At 38.2% G+C, this 19,439-nt stretch overlaps 1 protein-coding gene across 5 annotated transcripts in view; it reads left to right on the top strand.

Annotated features, from left to right (window-relative positions):
- The window catches only part of GFPT1 (glutamine--fructose-6-phosphate transaminase 1), a 65,311-nt gene extending 45,872 nt beyond the window's left edge, over nucleotides 1-19,439 (top strand). For all 5 annotated transcript variants that reach the window (XM_032352319.1, XM_032352317.1, XM_032352320.1 and 2 more), the window contains 7 exons: nucleotides 3,081-3,201; nucleotides 4,068-4,225; nucleotides 11,813-11,927; nucleotides 12,403-12,530; nucleotides 13,350-13,517; nucleotides 14,136-14,297; nucleotides 15,269-19,439. In XM_032352319.1, the coding sequence (XP_032208210.1) occupies nucleotides 3,081-3,201; nucleotides 4,068-4,225; nucleotides 11,813-11,927; nucleotides 12,403-12,530; nucleotides 13,350-13,517; nucleotides 14,136-14,297; nucleotides 15,269-15,313 (897 nt within the window). In that variant the 3' untranslated portion in view covers nucleotides 15,314-19,439. The remainder of the gene's footprint in view (nucleotides 1-3,080; nucleotides 3,202-4,067; nucleotides 4,226-11,812; nucleotides 11,928-12,402; nucleotides 12,531-13,349; nucleotides 13,518-14,135; nucleotides 14,298-15,268) is intronic.

Raw genomic sequence — 19,439 nt, 5'->3', positions numbered from 1 at the left:
TGTCTTTTTGATAATGGTTGTGCTAACAGACATAAGGAGATACCGCATCGTGGTTTTAATTTGCCTTTCCCTAATGACTAGTAATGTTGAGCATCTTTTCATGTGCCTGTTGGCCATTTGTGTATTTTCTTTCTTTCTTTCTTTCTTTTTTTAAGATTTTTATTTATTTAACACAGAGATCACCAGTAGCCAGAGAGGCAGGCAGAGAGAGAAGAGGGAGCAGTCTCCCTGCTGAGTAGAGAGCCTGATATGGGACTCGATTCCAGGACCCTGAGACCGTGACCTGAGCCGAAGGCGGAGGCTTACCCTCTGAGCCACCCAGGCACCCTTGTATATTTTCTTTGGGGAAATGTATATGCAGGTCATTTGCCCCCCCCCCCTTTTTTTAAAGATTTTATTTATTTATTTGACAGAAGGAGATCACAAGTAGGCAGAGAGGCAGGCAGAGAGAGGAGGAAGCAGGCTTCCTGCTAAGCAGAGTGCCCGATGCGGGGCTCGATCCCAGGACCCTGGGGTCATGACCTGAGCCAAAAGCAGAGGCTTTAATCCACTGAGCCACCCAGGTGCCCCCATTTGCTCATTTTTAAGTTGGGTTGTTTTCTTTTTTTCATTTGAGTTCTCTATATGTTTCGGATATTAGTCCCTTACTAGATACTTGGTTTGCAAATATTTTTTTCCTGTTCTGTAGTGTGACTTTTCACTTTGTTGATAGTTTTCTTTGCTGTGATTTGATGTAATCCCACTTTTTTATTTTTTATTTCGTTGCTTGAACTTTAGGTGTCATAGCCACGAAATCATCACCAAGACCCATGTCAAGAAACTTTGTTCCTGTGTTTTTTTCTAGGAAGTCCTTGGTTCCAGGCCTTTCATTTAAGTGTTTAATCTATTTCAAATTAATTTTTGGGAAGATGAAATTCTGTATCAAAGATATGTGTTGGTTGTCAGTGCCAAAGCATAGGAGTGTAATAGTCTTAGTCCAATAAATGAGATCCAGATGTAGTTTTCTTATAACTTCACCATTTACAGTGCTGTTGGTGTCAACTTCTGTAAGTACAGAAGACCCTTACACATTCAGTTTCTACTTTGAGAGTTTATGACATACTGATTTGGGGGCAAAAATATCTATGATCTGTACCTGTGGGAGCCAGTCATATAAGTAGTGATGGAAATCGGGTAATTGTCCAGCCCTTGCATCTCAGTCCTCTCTCAGTTCACTCCTCAGGTCACCTGGTCTAAAAAGGAAAGTCTAGAAGTCAGTATTGAAGGAAGTATTGAAGGGAAGAGTTCTAGAAAGTGGTTGTTTCAAACGTGGGGGGAAAAGAGAATGACTTGCAAACATGAGTGTGAATGAGAGGATTGGCCAGTTCCCTGGTGGCTTTAGATCTGTTGTTACTGAGAGACCCCTCTATTCAGAAATAAAAAATTTGATTAAATGTTTCATCTAATGCTAAACCTGAATTTTAGGGCAGAAAATATATGCTATGTTAGAATTCTCTAATTAGGAAATTTGAGAAAATGTTAAGGTTTGTTTTGTTTTGTGTTTCGGTAGATGCTGAGACTACTTTAGTTAACAAACGTGAGAAGTCCCTTTGGAGTTTATCATACAAAATCATGTTGTTAATTCTATCTAGTTTTTGTTTTTTTGTGGGTTTTTTTGGTGGAGTCCAAAGTGAATGACACATATGCATAAATGCTTTTTTAGTGTATAATATATATCCTGAACAATAACAATCAACTGAACTCATTCTAAGTAAGTTTGCTTTTCAAAGTGTTAGTTGTCTCTGGGTTCTTACAGTGACATAGAATAGAATTTATGACAGTGTATTAATCTCTTCCAATGTAAATATGTCATGCTGTGTATTTATAAAGAGTTACTTCCACTGAAAGAAAAAGACATTTATTAGCACAGATAAACCTTGAGATTACTTAAGCAAGGTATGTTTTAAAATATCTGTTAAGTTGCTAGATTTGTATCTTTCTCTTTTTATTTTGAAGAATATAATTCCAGTGGAACATTTATATCATAAATGAGGCAGTAAAGTTTGATTTTTGTTTGTCTGAGGGAAAATGTCCAGCATTTTAGGGTCAGTAACATAAAATTAATAAGTAAAATATAGCACTGGAAAAGATTTGTTAAAAAATAAGATTTTATCTTTGAAGACTTTCTGTAAGTGGTGTTATAACATTGTTCCAAAGTGCCAAACCAGAGTTACAGAATAAAACCATTTAGTTCACTTTTGTGGATGGAAAAGTTAAAGGGATATGAAGTAAGGAAACCTATTACAGTTCTTCACTCCTGTGATGGAGGAATGCAGTGATGGGGCAGGAGGGTGGGGCCCTTTGCCTAGAGTAGCAGGTGGTCTCCACAAGTAAATGTGTGCACCTACCTGTAGGGCCTCAAATTTTTGCTGCCTCAGGGTTTACATTTTTCTATTGTCTTGGAAGTTTTCCGATGTTTAGAGTAAAAGGAATTGGATTAGAATGGAAATTAGTAAAAGAAATGCTAAGATGCTGTTGGCTTAGCATCTACTTCCCTCTCTATACTACAGATTTTGGAAATTGTGAGCTTGAGCTTTCTTAAACAGGAGTTCTAAAATGTATTGACTTTTCTTTGGGAACGTTACAACTTTATGAACACATGGTATTTTTGAAGTGCTTAATTTTTCACAAGGGGTTTATGTGTCTTTGGTTCTCTCTGAAATCTCTCAGTGACTTGGTGTTATATGAATTGCCATTTCAAGATTAGGAATTGGGAAGTTAGAGATAATAGACAAGCTAACTCAACAGTGCTTTTTCTACTTCTCAAAACATTGTATTTGTGTGGGTGTATTTGCTTTTAGGAATGCATGCATTGATAACTAAAGAGTCTTGTTCTAGGATGTTAACAGCACTTGTATCCTGGCTGGGGGGGATTTTGATTATTTTTTATGCTTTAATCAGTATTGTTTGTATTTTTTAATAATGCATGTCTATCATTTTTATAGTCAAAAAAGTGAAAAGTGTACATTGACTCCAAGGAAGTTCAGTGAGAAAGAGTATTTGAAGTAGGGTTAGACAACCGAATCGTCTTTTCTCTGCAGACACGTCAAGTTCTTGAAGAGCTGACTGAGTTGCCTGTCATGGTGGAACTTGCCAGTGATTTCCTGGATAGAAACACTCCAGTTTTTCGAGATGATGTTTGCTTTTTCATTAGTCAGTCAGGTATGCTAATTTTAAAGACTTGAAGGAAAGGAAAGTCATTCACTCTAATAATTATAGCATATCTTGGCAAAAGCTGATATTAAAAGATAAACAGGTATTGCAGATGACCTGACAAATACAGATATATATTGATATTATGTAATTCTGTATGAGTTAGTAAAATTAACACATTTTACACTCAAGGAGCTGAATTTTCAAAGATCAGAAAAGGCGATCATAATAAGTAGGAACTTACTATTTAAAGTTTTACAAATCTATTATTTTAATTATTTATTTATTTAAAGATTTTATTTACTTTTATTTATTTGACAGAGAGACACAGTGAGAAAGAGAATATGAGTAGGGGAAGTGGGAGAGGGAGAAGCTGGCTTCCCACCAAGCAGGGAGCCCGATGTGGGGCTTGATCCCAGGACCCTGGGATCATGACCTGAGCTGAAGGCAGATGCTTAATGACTGAGCCACCCAGGCACCCCACAAATTCATTATTTTAAAGTGCATGTTATATATATATATATATATATATATATATATATTTAAAGATTGTTGTAGAGAGTGAGTGTGTGTGCAAGCTGGGGTGGGGTTGGGGTGGGATGGAGTGGGGAGAGAGAATCTCAGGCAGACTCCCTGCTGAGCATGGAGTAGAGCCTGATGTGGGGCTCGATCTCAGGACTGTGAGATCATAACCTGAGCTGAAATCAAGAGTCAGACGCTCGACTGATGGAGCCACCCAGGCACCCCTGGTGCATGTTTTAAAAAATTTTACTTAAATGATACTGTTGAAAGTGTAGTCGTTTTTTTGTTTTTTCATCTAAGAAACAGTGTCTGCTGACTGCTCTGGTGTTACTTTTGTCTTCCTTCTTACATAGGTGAGACAGCAGACACCCTCATGGGTCTTCGGTATTGTAAGGAGAGAGGAGCTTTAACTGTGGGGATCACGAACACCGTGGGCAGTTCCATATCAAGGGAGACAGACTGTGGCGTTCACATTAATGCTGGGCCCGAGATTGGTGTGGCCAGCACGAAGGTAAGTTCTTGACTTAGTTCTCTTAATTTTGTCATCATAGTGGGGGTGGAACACACTAATCCATACCTTATAGTTCTTTTGTTAGCACTTACAGAGCTCATATAGTTTACTAATCATAAGAGTCCATAATAGATAAAATACTCCTGAGGCTAAAAGGGACAAGCGTATTTAAGTTCCATGCCGGCTGTTTCCATTCATCGCTTATGTTCCTCCTGTCAGTGCAGCAGGGTACATGGTAAGTCTGATGTCCTCTTCTTTTAGTAAGTGTAGTAGGGAATTAGAAAAATAACAGATTAGGAGCATCCAGCTTAATTCTAATAATTTTTGACAATTTACATACTCATAGCTTCTAATAAATAGCCAAAATACACATATTACCTGTGGAAGTTTGTAAGGAGGTATACACTTTTTGATATAAAATTTGCCAGTTTGGGGGTGTCTGGGTGGCTCAGTGGGTTGAGCCTCTGCCTTCAGCTCAGGTCATGATCTCACAGTCCTGGGATCGAGCCCCGCATAGGCTCTCTGCTCAGCAGGCACCCTGCTTCCCCCTCCTCTGTGCCTGCCTCTCTGCCCACTTGTGATCACTGTCAAATAAATAAATAAAATCTTTTAAAAAATTTGACAATTTAAAACAATTAAAATGAGTATTATATGACAGTATCTGTTTCTATTTGGATACTATATCTGTGGAGACTTAGGACTTAAAACACCTTTTTTTTTTAAGGCCTATTGAGACTACTTTGCTCTTTGAAATTGGAATATACATAAATTTAGTATTAGTAATAAAAATAGGAATCTTAAAATATAAAAGATGTTCTCTCTCCACAATTGTATTACTCTTTATGATTTCAACATTTCTGTTTTTCTGCTTAAGCATAATATTTCCTACTGATTGTCTAATAAGATGCTTAGGTATTGGTGGATTTGATTCTAATTAAGGGAGTGTGGAAGATGATGTTAACACGTACAGAACCACATTTGAATTTTTTCCTCTTAAAGAACCTCAGATTTTTTTTTTTTTTCTGGAAAATTTGTGATTCTTCTGTAAAAACCCTGAGTGAGGTATTTTGTTTCATGGTTACTTTGATGTTGCTAACACTATAATTTACAGAAAGCTGAAACCTGAATTTTCTCCATGTGGTAATTAAAACATGTAAGATGTTTGTGCTTGAGTTTCCATTCTGTGCCTGAATAAATATCCAGCTGCCCTCAGGAGCAGCTTATGGATTTTTGGAACAGTATCCATACAGACAGCTTTGATCAGGGATTGGAATTCCAAAGCTCCTTTATTCACAACACATGGTGAAACAAGGGCTTCACCGTGGTATATGTGAGATGTGGGGTCATAGCACTGAATGGGTGCTCTTGACTTAACTTTTCAAAAAAAATCTTTCTTGAACTGTGAACTGCCTGGGGAAGTTCAGTTTTTTAAATTTCTAATTCTCTTGTTCACAAAAAATTCAATTTTTTCAGCATTTTATTTTTAATATTTGACTTATTAGAGAGAGCACAAGTCGGGGTGGAGGGGCAGAGGGAGAGGGAGAAGCAGGCTCCCCACAGAGTAGGGAGTGTGAATGAGGGCTTGATCCCAGGACCCTGAGCCGAAGGCAGACACTTAACCAACTGAACCACCCAGGTGCCCTTTCTTAACATTTTATTATCATCGTTTTCAAACACACAGTGAAGTTAAAGGAATTTTATATTAACACCCATATGTCCATCACTTAGATTCTATCATTAACATTTGTTTCAGCTCTATTGAGGTATACGTTTCACCACCATAACATTCACCAATTTTTGGTATATAGTTTTAGTAAATTTGGCTGTGTAACTGTCACCACAGTCCTGTTTTAGAAGACTAATTCACTTAAAAAATGTTCCTTTGTGCTCTTTTACAGTCAGCCCCCCACCCCTGCCTCTCAGCCTCAGCCTGAGGTAGCTACAGTTGCTTTCTCTTGCTGTACTATGTCATCTTCCAGAAATTTCTTAGAAATGGGATTGTATAATACATGTCTTTTGTGTCTGGCTCCTTCTCTTTAACAACATAGTGAAAAAGGGTTTCACCGTTGATGTTTTTGAGACTTTTTTATGGTGTTATTTCTAGCAGTAGTTCTCTTTTTTGCAGGTCTTTTTTTTTTTTTAAATCTTTTTATTTTGAAGTATCTTTAGGGTTTATAGGAAGTTGTAAAGATAGTAGAGAAGTCCATGTACTTCTCACTCAGTTTCCCCCATGGTTATACCTTGTATAAGGAAAAAAGCATCTTTTCATAGTATATATTTTAATTAACGTCTTTAAAAAAATGGTTCCCTTAAAAATTTTAGTAAGTATGATAGTCTTTAATTTTTCTTGGACTTTAAAGTAATTTTGTTTTCTTCAACTGCCTTAGACATTCTGGACTTAGAGTTACAAAAGTTTTGCAGTGTTTAGTCGTAGAGCATTTCTGAATGGTAAATAGAAGTTTTTATGTTAGGAGGTGATCAAAGAAGGTCATCATTGGTCCTCATCCCTGGCCCTGTGATGGACCTAGCCCAAGAATTCTATAATCTTGATTATAATTCTCCAATTTTGCCTGAAAAACTGTCAGGGTTAAAGAGAGAGAGATTACAGAGTTTCTCATAATATCAGACTGTAGACAGTTTGATATTTCTGTAGGAATTGATGGGCGTAAATGTGCAGATTTAACAGTTTTTTATGTTAGTGCAGGTGTTTAAAATTTAACCACAGTACTGACTTGTTGATTTTTAAAAATAAACTGATACAGCTTTTGGCCAAATATAAAGCAAAACCAAGTTTAAAAGTTCAGAGTCAACTTTTTCCTGGTAAATTCTTTCAAACCTCAGTAAATTCTAAACGTGAGGTGTAACTTACTTTTCTCATAAGTGGTTTTCTGGTATCTGTTGGTGAAATGAAAAACATGAAATTGGAAATTAAGCTTTAATGGGAATGCAATGGAAAAATGTGTGCGTTAAAGCTATTCTGTTCAATATTTATACCTAAGAACCAGGGTCGAGATGTCTTAAGTCCAAATAAGGAAACATTACTCTGTAGAATAACAGTTTTAGTCATGGGCTGGAGGAACTGGAACTCATCTGATTGGTTTGAGCTGGAAACAGTTTAGGTATGCCAGGGGTCCCAGATGGTGGGTTTCTCCCCCATCCTGATCATATGTTTTGTGATTAATTAGTTAATTGAAGAGTAAGCGTTAGTAGGAAAAGGTAGACCAGAAGGGCCTGGAATTAAGAATACAGATGTGCCCATTATCTTGAAGGCAAGGGACTGCAAATCCATGCCAGTGCTGTTGTGAGCCTGCTGGTGGACCCCATCGTAGCACAGGGACAGGTGGCTGTGGAGGAATGTATGAGCAGCTGGCCACTGGGAGGCTCAGCAAGAAGTAGGGAGTCTCATTTAACTATTGGGAAGTTTCATTTAACTGTCAGGAGCTTTAGCAGATTGTGATTTTATTATACAGAAGGCTCATTATCCACATTATGACAAGAAGATAGTCATTGATGAAGTGATCCCTTATCCTGAGAAGAGTCGTAGAAATTCAGCCTATAATCTACAAGAAAACTCTGAATAAATTTCTTAATGTTAAAATTATACATAATACTCTAGCTGGCTATACCACAACAGTCCTACTAATTTAAGAATAAAAATATAAATAAGAAACTCAAATGCCTAAAACATAAAATTGTTTCTTTAAATGACCAATGAATTAAAAAGATACCAGAACTACTATTAAAAAGTCTTAGTACAACAAAGATAAACTCAAAATGGATAAAAGACCTCCGTGTGAGACAGGAATCCATCAGAATCCTAGAGGAGAACATAGGCAGTAATCTCTTCGATATTAGCCACAGCAACTTCTTCCAAGATATGTCTCCAAAGGCAAAGGAAACAAAAGCGAAAATAAACTTTTGGGACTTCATCAAAATCAAAAGCTTCTGCACAGCAAAGGAAACAGTCAACCAAACAAAGAGGCAACCCACGGAATGGGAGAAGATATTTGCAAATGACAGTACAGACAAAAAGTTGATATCCAGGATCTATAATGAACTCCTCAAACTCAACACACATGAAACAGGCAAACATATCAAAAAATGGGCAGAAGATATGAACAGACACTTCTCCAATGAAGACATACAAATGGCTATCAGACACATGAAAAAATGTTCATCATCACTAGCCCTCAGGGAGATTCAAATTAAAACCACATTGAGATATCACCTTACACCAGTTAGAATGGCCAAAATTAATAAAACAGGAAACAACATATGTTGGAGGGGATGTGGAGAAAGGGGAACCCTCTTCCACTGTTGGTGGGAATGCAAGTTGGTGCAGCCTCTTTGGAGAACAGTGTGGAGATTCCTCAAGAAATTAAAAAATAGAACTTCCCTATGACCCTACAATTGCACTCCTGGGTATTTACCCCAAAGATAACAGGTGTTGTGAAAAGAAGGGCCATCTGTACCCCAATGTTTATAGCAGCAATGGCCACGGTTGCCAAACTATGGAAAGAACCAAGATGCCCTTCAACGGACGAATGGATAAGGAAGATGTGGTCCATACACACTGTGGAGTATTATGCCTCCATCAGAAAGGATGAATACCCAACTTTTGTAGCAACATGGACCGGACTGGAAGAGATTATGCTGAGTGAAATAAGTCAAGCAGAGAGAGTCAACTATCATTATGATTTCACTTATTTGTGGAGCATAACAAATATCATGGAGGACAAGGGGTCATAGAGAGGAGAAGGGAGTTGGGGTAAATTGGAAGGGGAGGTGAATCATGAGAGACTATGGACTCTGAAAAACAACTGAGGAGTTTGAAGTGGCGGGGGGGGTGGTAGGAGGTTGGGGTACCAGGTGGTGGGTATTATGGAAGGCACAGATTGCATGGAGCACTGGGTGTGGTGAAAAAATAATGAATACTGTTTTTCTGAAAATAAATAATTTAATTTAAAAAAAAGTCTTAGTACAGAAGTGCCTTGGTGGCTCTGTCAGTTAAACACTGACTCTTTTTTTTTTTTTTTTTTTTTTTTTTTTTTAGATTTTATTTATTTATTTCACAGAGAGAGACACAGTGAGAGAGGGAATATAAGCAGGGGGAGTGGGAGAGGGAGCGCAACGCGGGGCTCGATCCCAGGACCCTGGGATCATGACCTGAGCACAAGGCAGATGCTTAACGACTAGGCCACCCAGACTCCCCTAAACATCTGACTCTTGATCTCAGCTCAGGTCATGATCTCAGGGTCCTGAAATGGAGCCCCTCTTTGGGCTCCACTTAGCAGGAAGTCTGCTTGAGATTTTCTCCTCTCTCTCTGCCGCTACCCTCCCTGTGCTCTTTCTCACACACAAATAAATAAATCTTAAAAAAGGGGGGGTGCGGTGCACTTGGGTGGCTGCAGAGACCAGAGACTGCAGGAAATGTCACAAGCCAGTAGACAAAGTGTGGGTGAAATGGAAGAAAAATTGGCTATTTATAAGAGTAGAAACACAAGTTAACACTTTGCACTAAAATCAATTTCAGATGGACTAAGAGTCAAAAAGGGGCAATGAAGACAATAGAATGAAGAAAATTTAATCATATTTAACTGATGTTAGGATGGAAGGACTAGGCTTAAAAATACGACTCAAAATTAAAAAAATAAAACTTGCTAAGTTAATAAAGACGATTATAAAAGGGTTAATCCCAACTGGGAAAAAGTATTTGAAACATAACAGTGAAGACATTCTTAGCACCAACAAAAAATAAACAAAAGCCCCCAAAACTCCCAGGTCCAGAAATAAGTAAAGAACATATAGTTAATTCTTAAAAGAGAAAACATCATTGGCTAATGAACATGAAAACCGTCTTTTCATGTTTAAGATATGTATGATAAAGTGGTAGCGAGAGACCATTGTCTAACAACCAAATGGTAAAAGCTTATTAAAAAGATAATTTTAAGTATTGCAGAAATTGTGGCAGAACACTCATCTCACAGTCTCATACAGCTAATGGGAATGAAAATAGTCTTGGTCGTTGACTGCATATTTTAAAACATTCACATTTCTCTAGCCTAGGAAAATAGATGTCTCTTAGTTTAAGCTTTCATCAGTAAAAGTTTGTTTTGAGCCTGCGTGTTAGGCATTACACTGAATGTTTTACATTGGGCTCATTTAATTCTCATGAGAATCTTTTAAGTGTACCTGTAACAGATGGGCCATCTGACACCCAAAGAGTGGAAAAACCGTTCTGGTTTAGTAAGCAAGAAAGAAGGCATTCTTCCTTGGGAGAGTGCTTGTGATTAAATTAAGAATATGGCAAGTTATAAGAGTATATCTACCAATTAATTTTCTTAACCATTTAAAGAAAGAAGGGCAATAAAGATTAGTAGGCAGTATTCACAAATGTTATTAATATCATGTTATTAAAATGTAATTTTACATTTAAGAATGATGATTAGGGGCACCTGGTGGCTTAGGTCATGATCCTCAGGGTTCTGGGTTCGAGCCCTGCATCGGGCTCCCTACTCAGTGGGACGCCTGCTTCTCCCTCTCCCACTCCCCTTGTTTGTGTTCTCTCTGGCTGTTTGTCTCTGTCAAATAAATAAATAAAATATTTTAAAAAATTATTTTTCTGGGGCACCTGGGTGGTTCGGTGGGTTAAAGCCTCTGCCTTTGGCTCCTGTCATGGTCCCAGGGTCCTGGGATCCAGCCCCGCATCAGGCTCTCTGCTCAGCGGGGAGCCTGCCTCCCCCACCCCCACCTGCCTCTCTGCCTACTTGTGATTTCTGTCTGTCAAATAAATAAATAAAATCTTTTAAAAAATGGTTTTTCTTATTTCTACCCACTTTTCTACAATTGAGCTTAAAAAAATTTTTTTTAAGTCATAACTGGAGAAGAAAAGGAGTGAAGAATAAGCAATGGGTAAAGGTGAAAAAAAAAATCAAAGAACAATTTAAAAAAAAACAAAACCAGTGCAAGTACCTCAGGGAAAGTCTTTCAGGCCTCTGCTTTTGACTTATATAAAAAGAGCCTAATCTGGTTATGCACGTGCAGATTTCCACTCTGCTCACCTTACTTTGCATGTTTCTCTTCCTTTCTGAGGGTATTAGGGATTTGGTAAGCATCTGGTGTTTTATAAGGAACTTTTGTTTTGTATTTGGAAATAAAGGTTAAGTCATTGTTCAAGTTCAAAAAAGGCTAGTGATAGATTTCCTAAGTACTGATTCAGTTTGCTGTTAACGCTGTTTTGTTTTTTGTTAAATATTTTATTTATTTATTTGAGAGAGAGTGAGAGGGGAGAGGGTCAGATGGAGAAGTAGACTTTCTGCTGAGCTGGGAGCCTGATTCTGGACTCACTTCTGGGACTCCAGGATGATGACCTGAGCCCAAGGCAGTCACTTAACCAAGTGAGCCATCCAGGCTCCCTAACAGTGTTATTTTGTTTGTTTGTTTTCTTCTTCTTTTTTTTTTTAATAGACAATACATATTTATAAAGCCAATGGGAGGGAATTCTTTATTTTAATCTTTTTTTTAATTAAAAAATCCAACTTCTTAAAATGCAACTGCAACTAATTCTGCTTTTCTATGGTGTTTCAGGCTTACACCAGCCAATTTGTATCCCTTGTCATGTTTGCCCTCATGATGTGCGATGACAGGATCTCCATGCAAGAGAGACGCAAAGAGATCATGCTTGGACTGAAGCGACTGCCTGGTATGAAGATCTCACAGTGGATGTTTGTTATCTGCGGGAGTGGCTAATGGGTGAAGCCTTTTCTCATCCTTTAAGCTGTCTGTGGCTTGTAGCTATTTAGTCAAAAAGATCCTTCTTCTTCGGCATCTGTGTTTTTAAAAATCTTTCACTGACTAGAAGCACTGGTCTTTGGGGCGTCTGGGTGGCTTAGTGGGTTAGAGCCTCTGCCTTCGGCTCAGGTCGCCATCTCAGGGTCCTGGGATCGAGCCTTGCATGGAGCTTTCTGCTGAGTAGGGAGCCTGCTTCCCACCACCCCCCTCTCTGCCTGCCTGTCTGCCTATCTGTGATCTCTGTCAAATAAATAAAAAGAAAAAAATCTTAAAAAAAAAAAAGAAACACTGTTTTTTTGTTGATTGCTTCTAATATATTATTGTTATTATATCGTTCAATTTATTACCCTTTTTTCATAGACTTTGTTAATATTACTTCTTAACAGATTTGATTAAGGAGGTACTGAGCATGGATGATGAAATTCAGAAACTGGCAACAGAACTTTATCACCAGAAGTCAGTCTTGATAATGGGACGTGGCTATCATTATGCTACTTGTCTTGAAGGGGCACTGGTAAGTCTTCTCACTTAACAGTTGTGGTCTGAGGACTTATGGACCTGGCATACAGTCATATATACTTTTAGGTCAAATGAAATAAATAGGACTTTTGAAAATGTCTCTTACCAGTGTTTATGCACTTGGATTTGTTCTTGAGAAAGGGTGACATAATACTTAATTCAAAAGTGAATATTGGGGTGCCTGTGTGGCTCAGTGGGCTAAGCCTCTGCCTTTGGTTCAGGTCATGGTCTCAGAGTCGTGGGATTGAGCCCCATATCTGACTCTCTGCTTAGTGGGGAGCCTGCTTCCCTCTCTCTCTGCCTGCCTCCCTGTCTACTTGTGATCTCTCTCTCTCTCTCTGTCAAATAAATAAAATCTTAAGAAAAAAAAAAGACTTAAAAAAAAGTGAATATCAAGAAAAATACATTTTACCACCTTGATTTGGATTTAGCAAGTTAGTTAACTACTTGGGTTAATTTGTTGCCTACATGTGAGTAAATAGGAGATTAAATTCTCGAGGTGTGAGATTTCATGGAAGTAAACATGAGGCAAGTAAAAACAGTTACAGAGTAATAGGAATATATTCATGATCATCTGAAATCCTCAAGTGTTTGCGGGTTTAGAACTTCTAGTTACTTACTTAATAAGTAAACAAACTTCCAGTTACTTGATAGTTTAGAAATAATGATCTATTCACCTATATTTACAGGTCAGTGGCCCTTTTATACTTTTGACTAAATAGTGACTTCAGACAGCAGATGTTTTATGTAATATTTGCATAAGAATGTGTTTTTGAAAAACAGACTGTAGACTAATCTAGTTCTTTCCTGTTAGAAAATCAAAGAAATCACTTACATGCACTCTGAAGGCATCCTTGCTGGTGAATTGAAACATGGCCCTCTGGCATTGGTGGACAAGTTGATGCCGGTTATCATGATCATCATGAGAGACCACACTTATGCCAAGTGTCAGAACGCTCTTCAGCAGGTGGTTGCCAGGCAGGTAAGTTAGGGGCTCCTGGGAGGGCACCAGGATTGTCTAAGAGTTGGGTTGCTAAAGCTTATTTGAATTTTATGACTTTAAAGTGATAAACCAGTGTCCAGTAGGAGGCTTACAGAACATGTGGAGGTTTACATGTGAAGAAACTGAGATAGTCAAGAGTTTTGACAGCATCCAGCTCCTGTTCTCATAATAAGCAGAACCAAGACCAAAACTGAGGTCCTAGTCTCTCAGTGTCTGCTTCTCCCTTTCAAGTTAATATTCTTGAAAGTATATTTCAGGAGAAACTGGGTTTTATGTTACTATTACAGGTGTTGTGTTTAACTGAGTTTCCTTCAGCTCACTCGGCTTTTATATAAAGCCCCAAAGATATTGCTGGCTGTTAACTGAGCTCGGTATTTCTCAGTTGTGTGAGTTTGAATAAATTACTGAATCCCACAGTTTCCGTTTCCTTGGCTGCAAGTCAGATCAGTCTGAGTTACCACGTAGTATTGTGAGTCAGTGAGGCCACGTGCATGTGGGCAGTGCAAAATCTGCACGTTCTTGTGCAACAGCTCTGCCTTTGCTTACCAGTGATTTTGTGTGTGTTTGTGTGTGTGTGTGTGTCTTTTTCTTTGCCAGGGACGCCCAGTGGTGATTTGTGATAAGGAAGATACCGAGACCATTAAGAACACAAACAGAACAATCAAGGTGCCCCACTCAGTGGACTGCTTGCAGGGCATCCTCAGTGTGATCCCCTTGCAGCTGCTGGCTTTCCACCTTGCTGTGCTGAGAGGCTATGACGTGAGTGACGGGTCCAGGGGAACTCTTGAGCTCGCTTTCTACCTGGTTCATTCATTCATTCATAGTTCATTCATTCATTCATAGTTTTCCTTCTAAATTTTTAGCTACAGCTTTGGAGAAATCCCTCAGGTATTTATTCGTGACCTGTCACATTTGCATGGCCCAGTTCAGAGATTACGTCATGACCTTTTTTTACCCATAGAACCTGAAGGAACCTTGGAGCCTACCTCTGTGATTGGAGATTACCTCCTTGAGGAATCCCTAGGTGTCCTCTGTTTTCTTCGGGGTGGCTGGCAGTTCTTTGGGATGCCCCCACACATTGCAGGGTTTAGTATCCCTAGTCCCCCGGTCATGACAGCCCAACATCCTGCTCTCATACACAACTCCTCTCAATCACTACTGACTGGCATTTCTAGTAAGAAAGGATTTAATAGGGAGAATTAGGCTTAGGTTTACATAGCCATTAGGAGACCTAGGGAAAGGCAGGGGAGGGAGGCCACTGTGCCATCCGCCAGGGTAGGAATTGCAAGGAACCACTACTGTCAGGGGGTTCTGGGCTGCTGTAGCACCAGAGTGGGCCACTGCCAGAAAGATAAGTGGAAGCTGCCAGCAAATCCCACATTAGCTGCCAGAGGCCCATTACCCTCCGAGTGGGCTGCGCCTTTTGCAGAGGACCACAGAGCGCTTTCTCTGCTGAGCCGGCTCCTTCAGGATGTTTTTTCCTCATTCCAGGATTTTTAAGATGCATTATTTGACTTTGTTTTCTTTTTTTTTTTACTTTGTTTTCTAATTTTTTTATTGTCTGTAATTAAGATGGTTGAGGAACATGTTGTTTTCTGATTCTATATGCAAAAGTAATTTGCTAAAAAAAAAAAAAAAAAAAGTAATTTGCTTAGAGTCGCTGTTCCTCCCTCCCTACCACCACCCCCTCGCCCAATTTGTACAGTCTTTCACATATTGTTTCTTTGCAGGTTGATTTCCCCCGGAATCTTGCCAAATCTGTAACTGTAGAATAAGGAGCATCTGCAACTCTGGGCGGTTGAGCAACACAAGACACCTTTTGTATTTAACACCTTGATTTAAAATACCACCCTCTGAAGCCTTTTTTAGTAAATCCTTATTTATATATCGGTTATAATTATTCCACTCAATTTGTGATTTTTGTGAAATTACCTCATATTTTTCCAGTAATTTGTGGGGGAGTTTAAATAATGGAATTTATATTGGAATTGTTATCACAAAGAGATTCAGCTCTCATTTTCTTCCAAGGATGCCGGGTGTTGAATTTCTGGGCCCTGCACTTCAATCTGGGAAGATTGTGTGTTTTTAGAATAATTGGCCTTTGTTTTACTGTGCTTCTCTTCATTCAGCCCAAAGAAAGTATAGTACATTTAATTGGAATATCTAAAGACAGAGGCAGTGTATGCAAATGCTTAGACATTTGATTAAGGTTTTGTTAAGTTTACGAATCAAGAGAAGATGCTGTGATTTGTTTTGAAATTTGTGTTTTGTTTTTAAATCACACTTGTAGAACTTAAAAACCGAAAGCTTTTCTTAGTAAGTTGGGTTAATCTGAGTGTCTCTGACCCATTGCTTGTTATGTGGGGGTCTAGTTAGAGTTAAGGTAGGAAGCTAGAGCATAGTAGTACATTGGTTTTCTCCACTCTTAACAGCAAGTATTTGCACAATTTTATAGCAGAAACTTTAATTTTGAGCTGCTTAGGACAATTGACAACATGATTTTCTGTGTGAAGTTGGGGGACCTCCAGGTGGGGCGTCCTGTTCCTAGTTTTTCCATCTTCTAAAACTGGTTTTTATTTCCTTGTATCTGTAGTTTTTTGTTCCTTGTGTTTTTGTTTTTGTTTTTTTAATGACTTGTTCTTGGAAATCACCACACAAAGTTGCTGTCATGTGTCTGAGATTAAATCGGTACTGATATCTGCAGAGTTCTCTAATTTTTGTTCTGAGGAAAAATTGCTTGCAGTGAATTTTAACTTTTTACGCCTTGTTACATAAAACTCATACCAGCCTGCCAGTTGGAAGTTCTTTGTAGTTTGGAAGATTTGCAAGTCTTTTGACTAATCATTTGATTGTAAATGTATGTGCTGAGCTAGATTTAGAGAAAGCTGTATGTTTTACACTGATGCTAGTGAAGGATTGCATCAAATATAGTATTATTTCCTAGGTATACTTCTCTACTGTCTGTGTTCCACCCCTGAAATCTATTTAGGAATGAAGAAGATACAAATGAATAGAGTGGTATCAAGGTGCCTTCAGCTGGTTTATGTCAGAAACAGAATTTAACAATTTAGATTAAAATAGAGTAGAATATTAGTTTGACACCCAACGTGTTGTGAGTAATCATTTCTTTACGGGGCTTTTTGGCCAAATCTTGGGGGTTATAGAGCAGTGTGTTTGTGTTTTGGTGAAGTCCTTCTCTTTTTAAAGTTTTTGCCTTTAAATTGTGAAGGTAAGATATTTAGCATAGTTATTTAAGTAAATTCAGGCTTTTTCTTTTTTCTGTGTTTGAATTTCTTGGTGAGGTTAAGATTTTCTAATAGCTATTGCTGCAAGGGGAGCACAGAATTCTGCTTGTGTATTAGGGTTAGAAAAATACTTAGCATATTTTGAGGTACTTTGGAAGGACTGTCCTAGATGGAGACTAGAAACCTGGTTGTTTTTAAAAATAAAATAAGGTTACTATTTACATCATATGTATGTTTTCACGATAGCTATATTTATCTATTTTAATTATTTCTGAGATGATTTTGTTTAGGCCTGCTAGTTTTAGTATTTGTATAGTGTCATTTCTTATGTTAAATTAGCATTTTATGTCTGATTTGTGTGGATTTGTAACATTTCTTAATGGTCTGAAGTTTAAGTCAGCATTCTAAGTGAAAAAAATGTGAAATCAATCATTGGTTTTCAATTTCTCTTTTTCTCTTCTTCTGTGTCTGTCTGTCTGTCTCTTTCTCTCTCTCTCTCTCTCTCTCTCACACACACACACACACACACACACACTTCAAGCTAGGATAAGTTCTGAACTGGATATCAAAAGCTGATATTAAAGAAAAAAGAAGTGATATTTTCCAAATAAACATGGTTTCTCTTTTTTGTCCCTTCTTGCTTCTTACTTTATTTCATGTAGTGATTTTTAAATGCTTTTATGTATTAATTACAAACACAAAAAAGGATACTCTAATGAGGCAAATCACTAATAAGTATGCATGCCTAGTTAGAACCAATGTAATATTAATAGGTAAGAGAATCTGGTTTTTCAAGAAAGGTATTCTACAAAAGGAGTCCTTATATAAAAAGTTCTTTCTTGTAGTACATTTAGGGTTTAAATTCATTCACATGTAACTTAAGAGTTCCTTACCTCAACCCTGAGCCCTTTTTAGGCTGGGATCATGGGTAGCGTCTCACACATGGCTCAGCAAATGATGGTTCCTTTGCAGTCAGTTGGCTTTTCTGTCTTTTTAAAATTCCCTGTGCCATAGGAATGAGTGGGAAGAGGAAATAATGCTCGCTGTTTTTAGTGTGCTCTAATTGTGTCAGCCTCCTACTAAGGGCAAGTCACTGTGCCAGGACCTAGAAAGGACCTCATGTTGAAAGCAGAGTCTGCTTGTTCCCAGGCAGACTTATCACTGGTGAAGACCAAGATCACTGCGAGCACAAGGTGAAGGGAGTGGAAAAGTGGAGGTGAGCTGGGTTGTTAAATAATGGTCCAAGTTTAGGGAAGTATAATGTTCAAAAGAGGGAAGGTGCATTTTGTAGAGTGCGCTGTTGCCGCAGGCTGCGTGGGCCACCACATGTCTGTGGTGCTCCAGGGAGCGGCAAAGGCGAAATGCACAAGGGAGAAAGCAGCAAGCATCAGTACTACTCCAGGGGGCGGCGGACTCAGGGCGGCCTGCAGGTGGGGCTGAGGGTTAAGAGAGCTAACACAGATTTTCTCTCTTAGTTTTGTGGCAAGTTGTTTCTAAGATGATGACATCTTAGCCTTCTGACTACAGATCTTTTGGCCTAAGCTAATCTTGAGGACAGGAGGAAAAGGAGCCTCCTTCTCCCCACTCCCCATCTTTTTTTCTTGGTAATGTTTATTTGGCACTTATTTATATTGTCTTCAAAGAAGGAAGACCAGCTGAAATGTTTGCTTTAACAAATATATTTTAAGAAGTCCTTTGGAGTCAGTGTTTTATCTGCTTAAAAACTTAGGATATACTATAGCAATAAAAGGGAAAGACTAATGTTAACAGTAGTATGTGACAACTTAAGTGATTTTTCTAAAAAGCACAATATTATTGAAAAGTGTTTGTGGAAAAAGAAATCATAGCTCACATGGAATTTGCAAAGGCCAAAGAAATGGAAGGGAATGGTAAAAGAAGGTATTTTAGCCTTATGTCCACGTAGTCATTGGGTTTTATCTACCAGACTACCAGATAGAGTGTCGTCTTCATGAAAACATACTTCAGATCGCTTTCTGTGTTCTTCATGTTAGAATCTCAAGTTTAGAAAATTAACACATCGGTTTTTTTCTCACAATATTTAAGGATTATTAAGATATCAGTATTTCCGTAGCTTGATGAGTTTAACCATATCTTCAGATCTGTGACATGACAACCGATAGGACTGATAACATTTGCTTTGAACCAATAATTTCCAGGGTTAAAAGAAAATCATAGTTGACTAGCAAGATTGTAAAGTTAGGCTGTATTAACCTGTAAGTCTGTAATAGCTTGGTATCACTGTTAAGGAATCTACCATAAATAACAGCTAATGAGAAAGTTTTAGGAAATTCCTGAACTACCTTTCTTACGGTACTCAGAATGAATACAGAAATGATCCTGTTAGCTTTTTAAATGTTCTATGGTTGACTTTTGGTTTTTTTTTTTTTTTTGGTGTCTTTATCTCCTCTTTCTCTCTCTTTCTTCTTTCTTTTTTGCTTAAATAAAACTTTTGGTTTTTGTTTAAATTATACTGATTGTGAACAGGAGGTTTTAGAATATTTGCTTTGTTTCAGTTTTCTGTTCTATAAGATAAATGTGTAGTTTACCGAGCCATTGGATCATTTCTTCCTCATGTCTTGTAAGTCCAATAACTCTAACCTTGAACTGTGAATAAATTACCAAAACTTACTGAGAA

Source organism: Mustela erminea, chromosome 7 (assembly GCF_009829155.1).
Source record: "Mustela erminea isolate mMusErm1 chromosome 7, mMusErm1.Pri, whole genome shotgun sequence".
In the NCBI taxonomy this organism is placed as follows: Eukaryota; Metazoa; Chordata; class Mammalia; order Carnivora; family Mustelidae; genus Mustela; species Mustela erminea.
The sequence above is the reverse complement of the archived record's forward strand: the minus strand, read 5'-3'. Positions and strand labels throughout refer to the sequence as shown.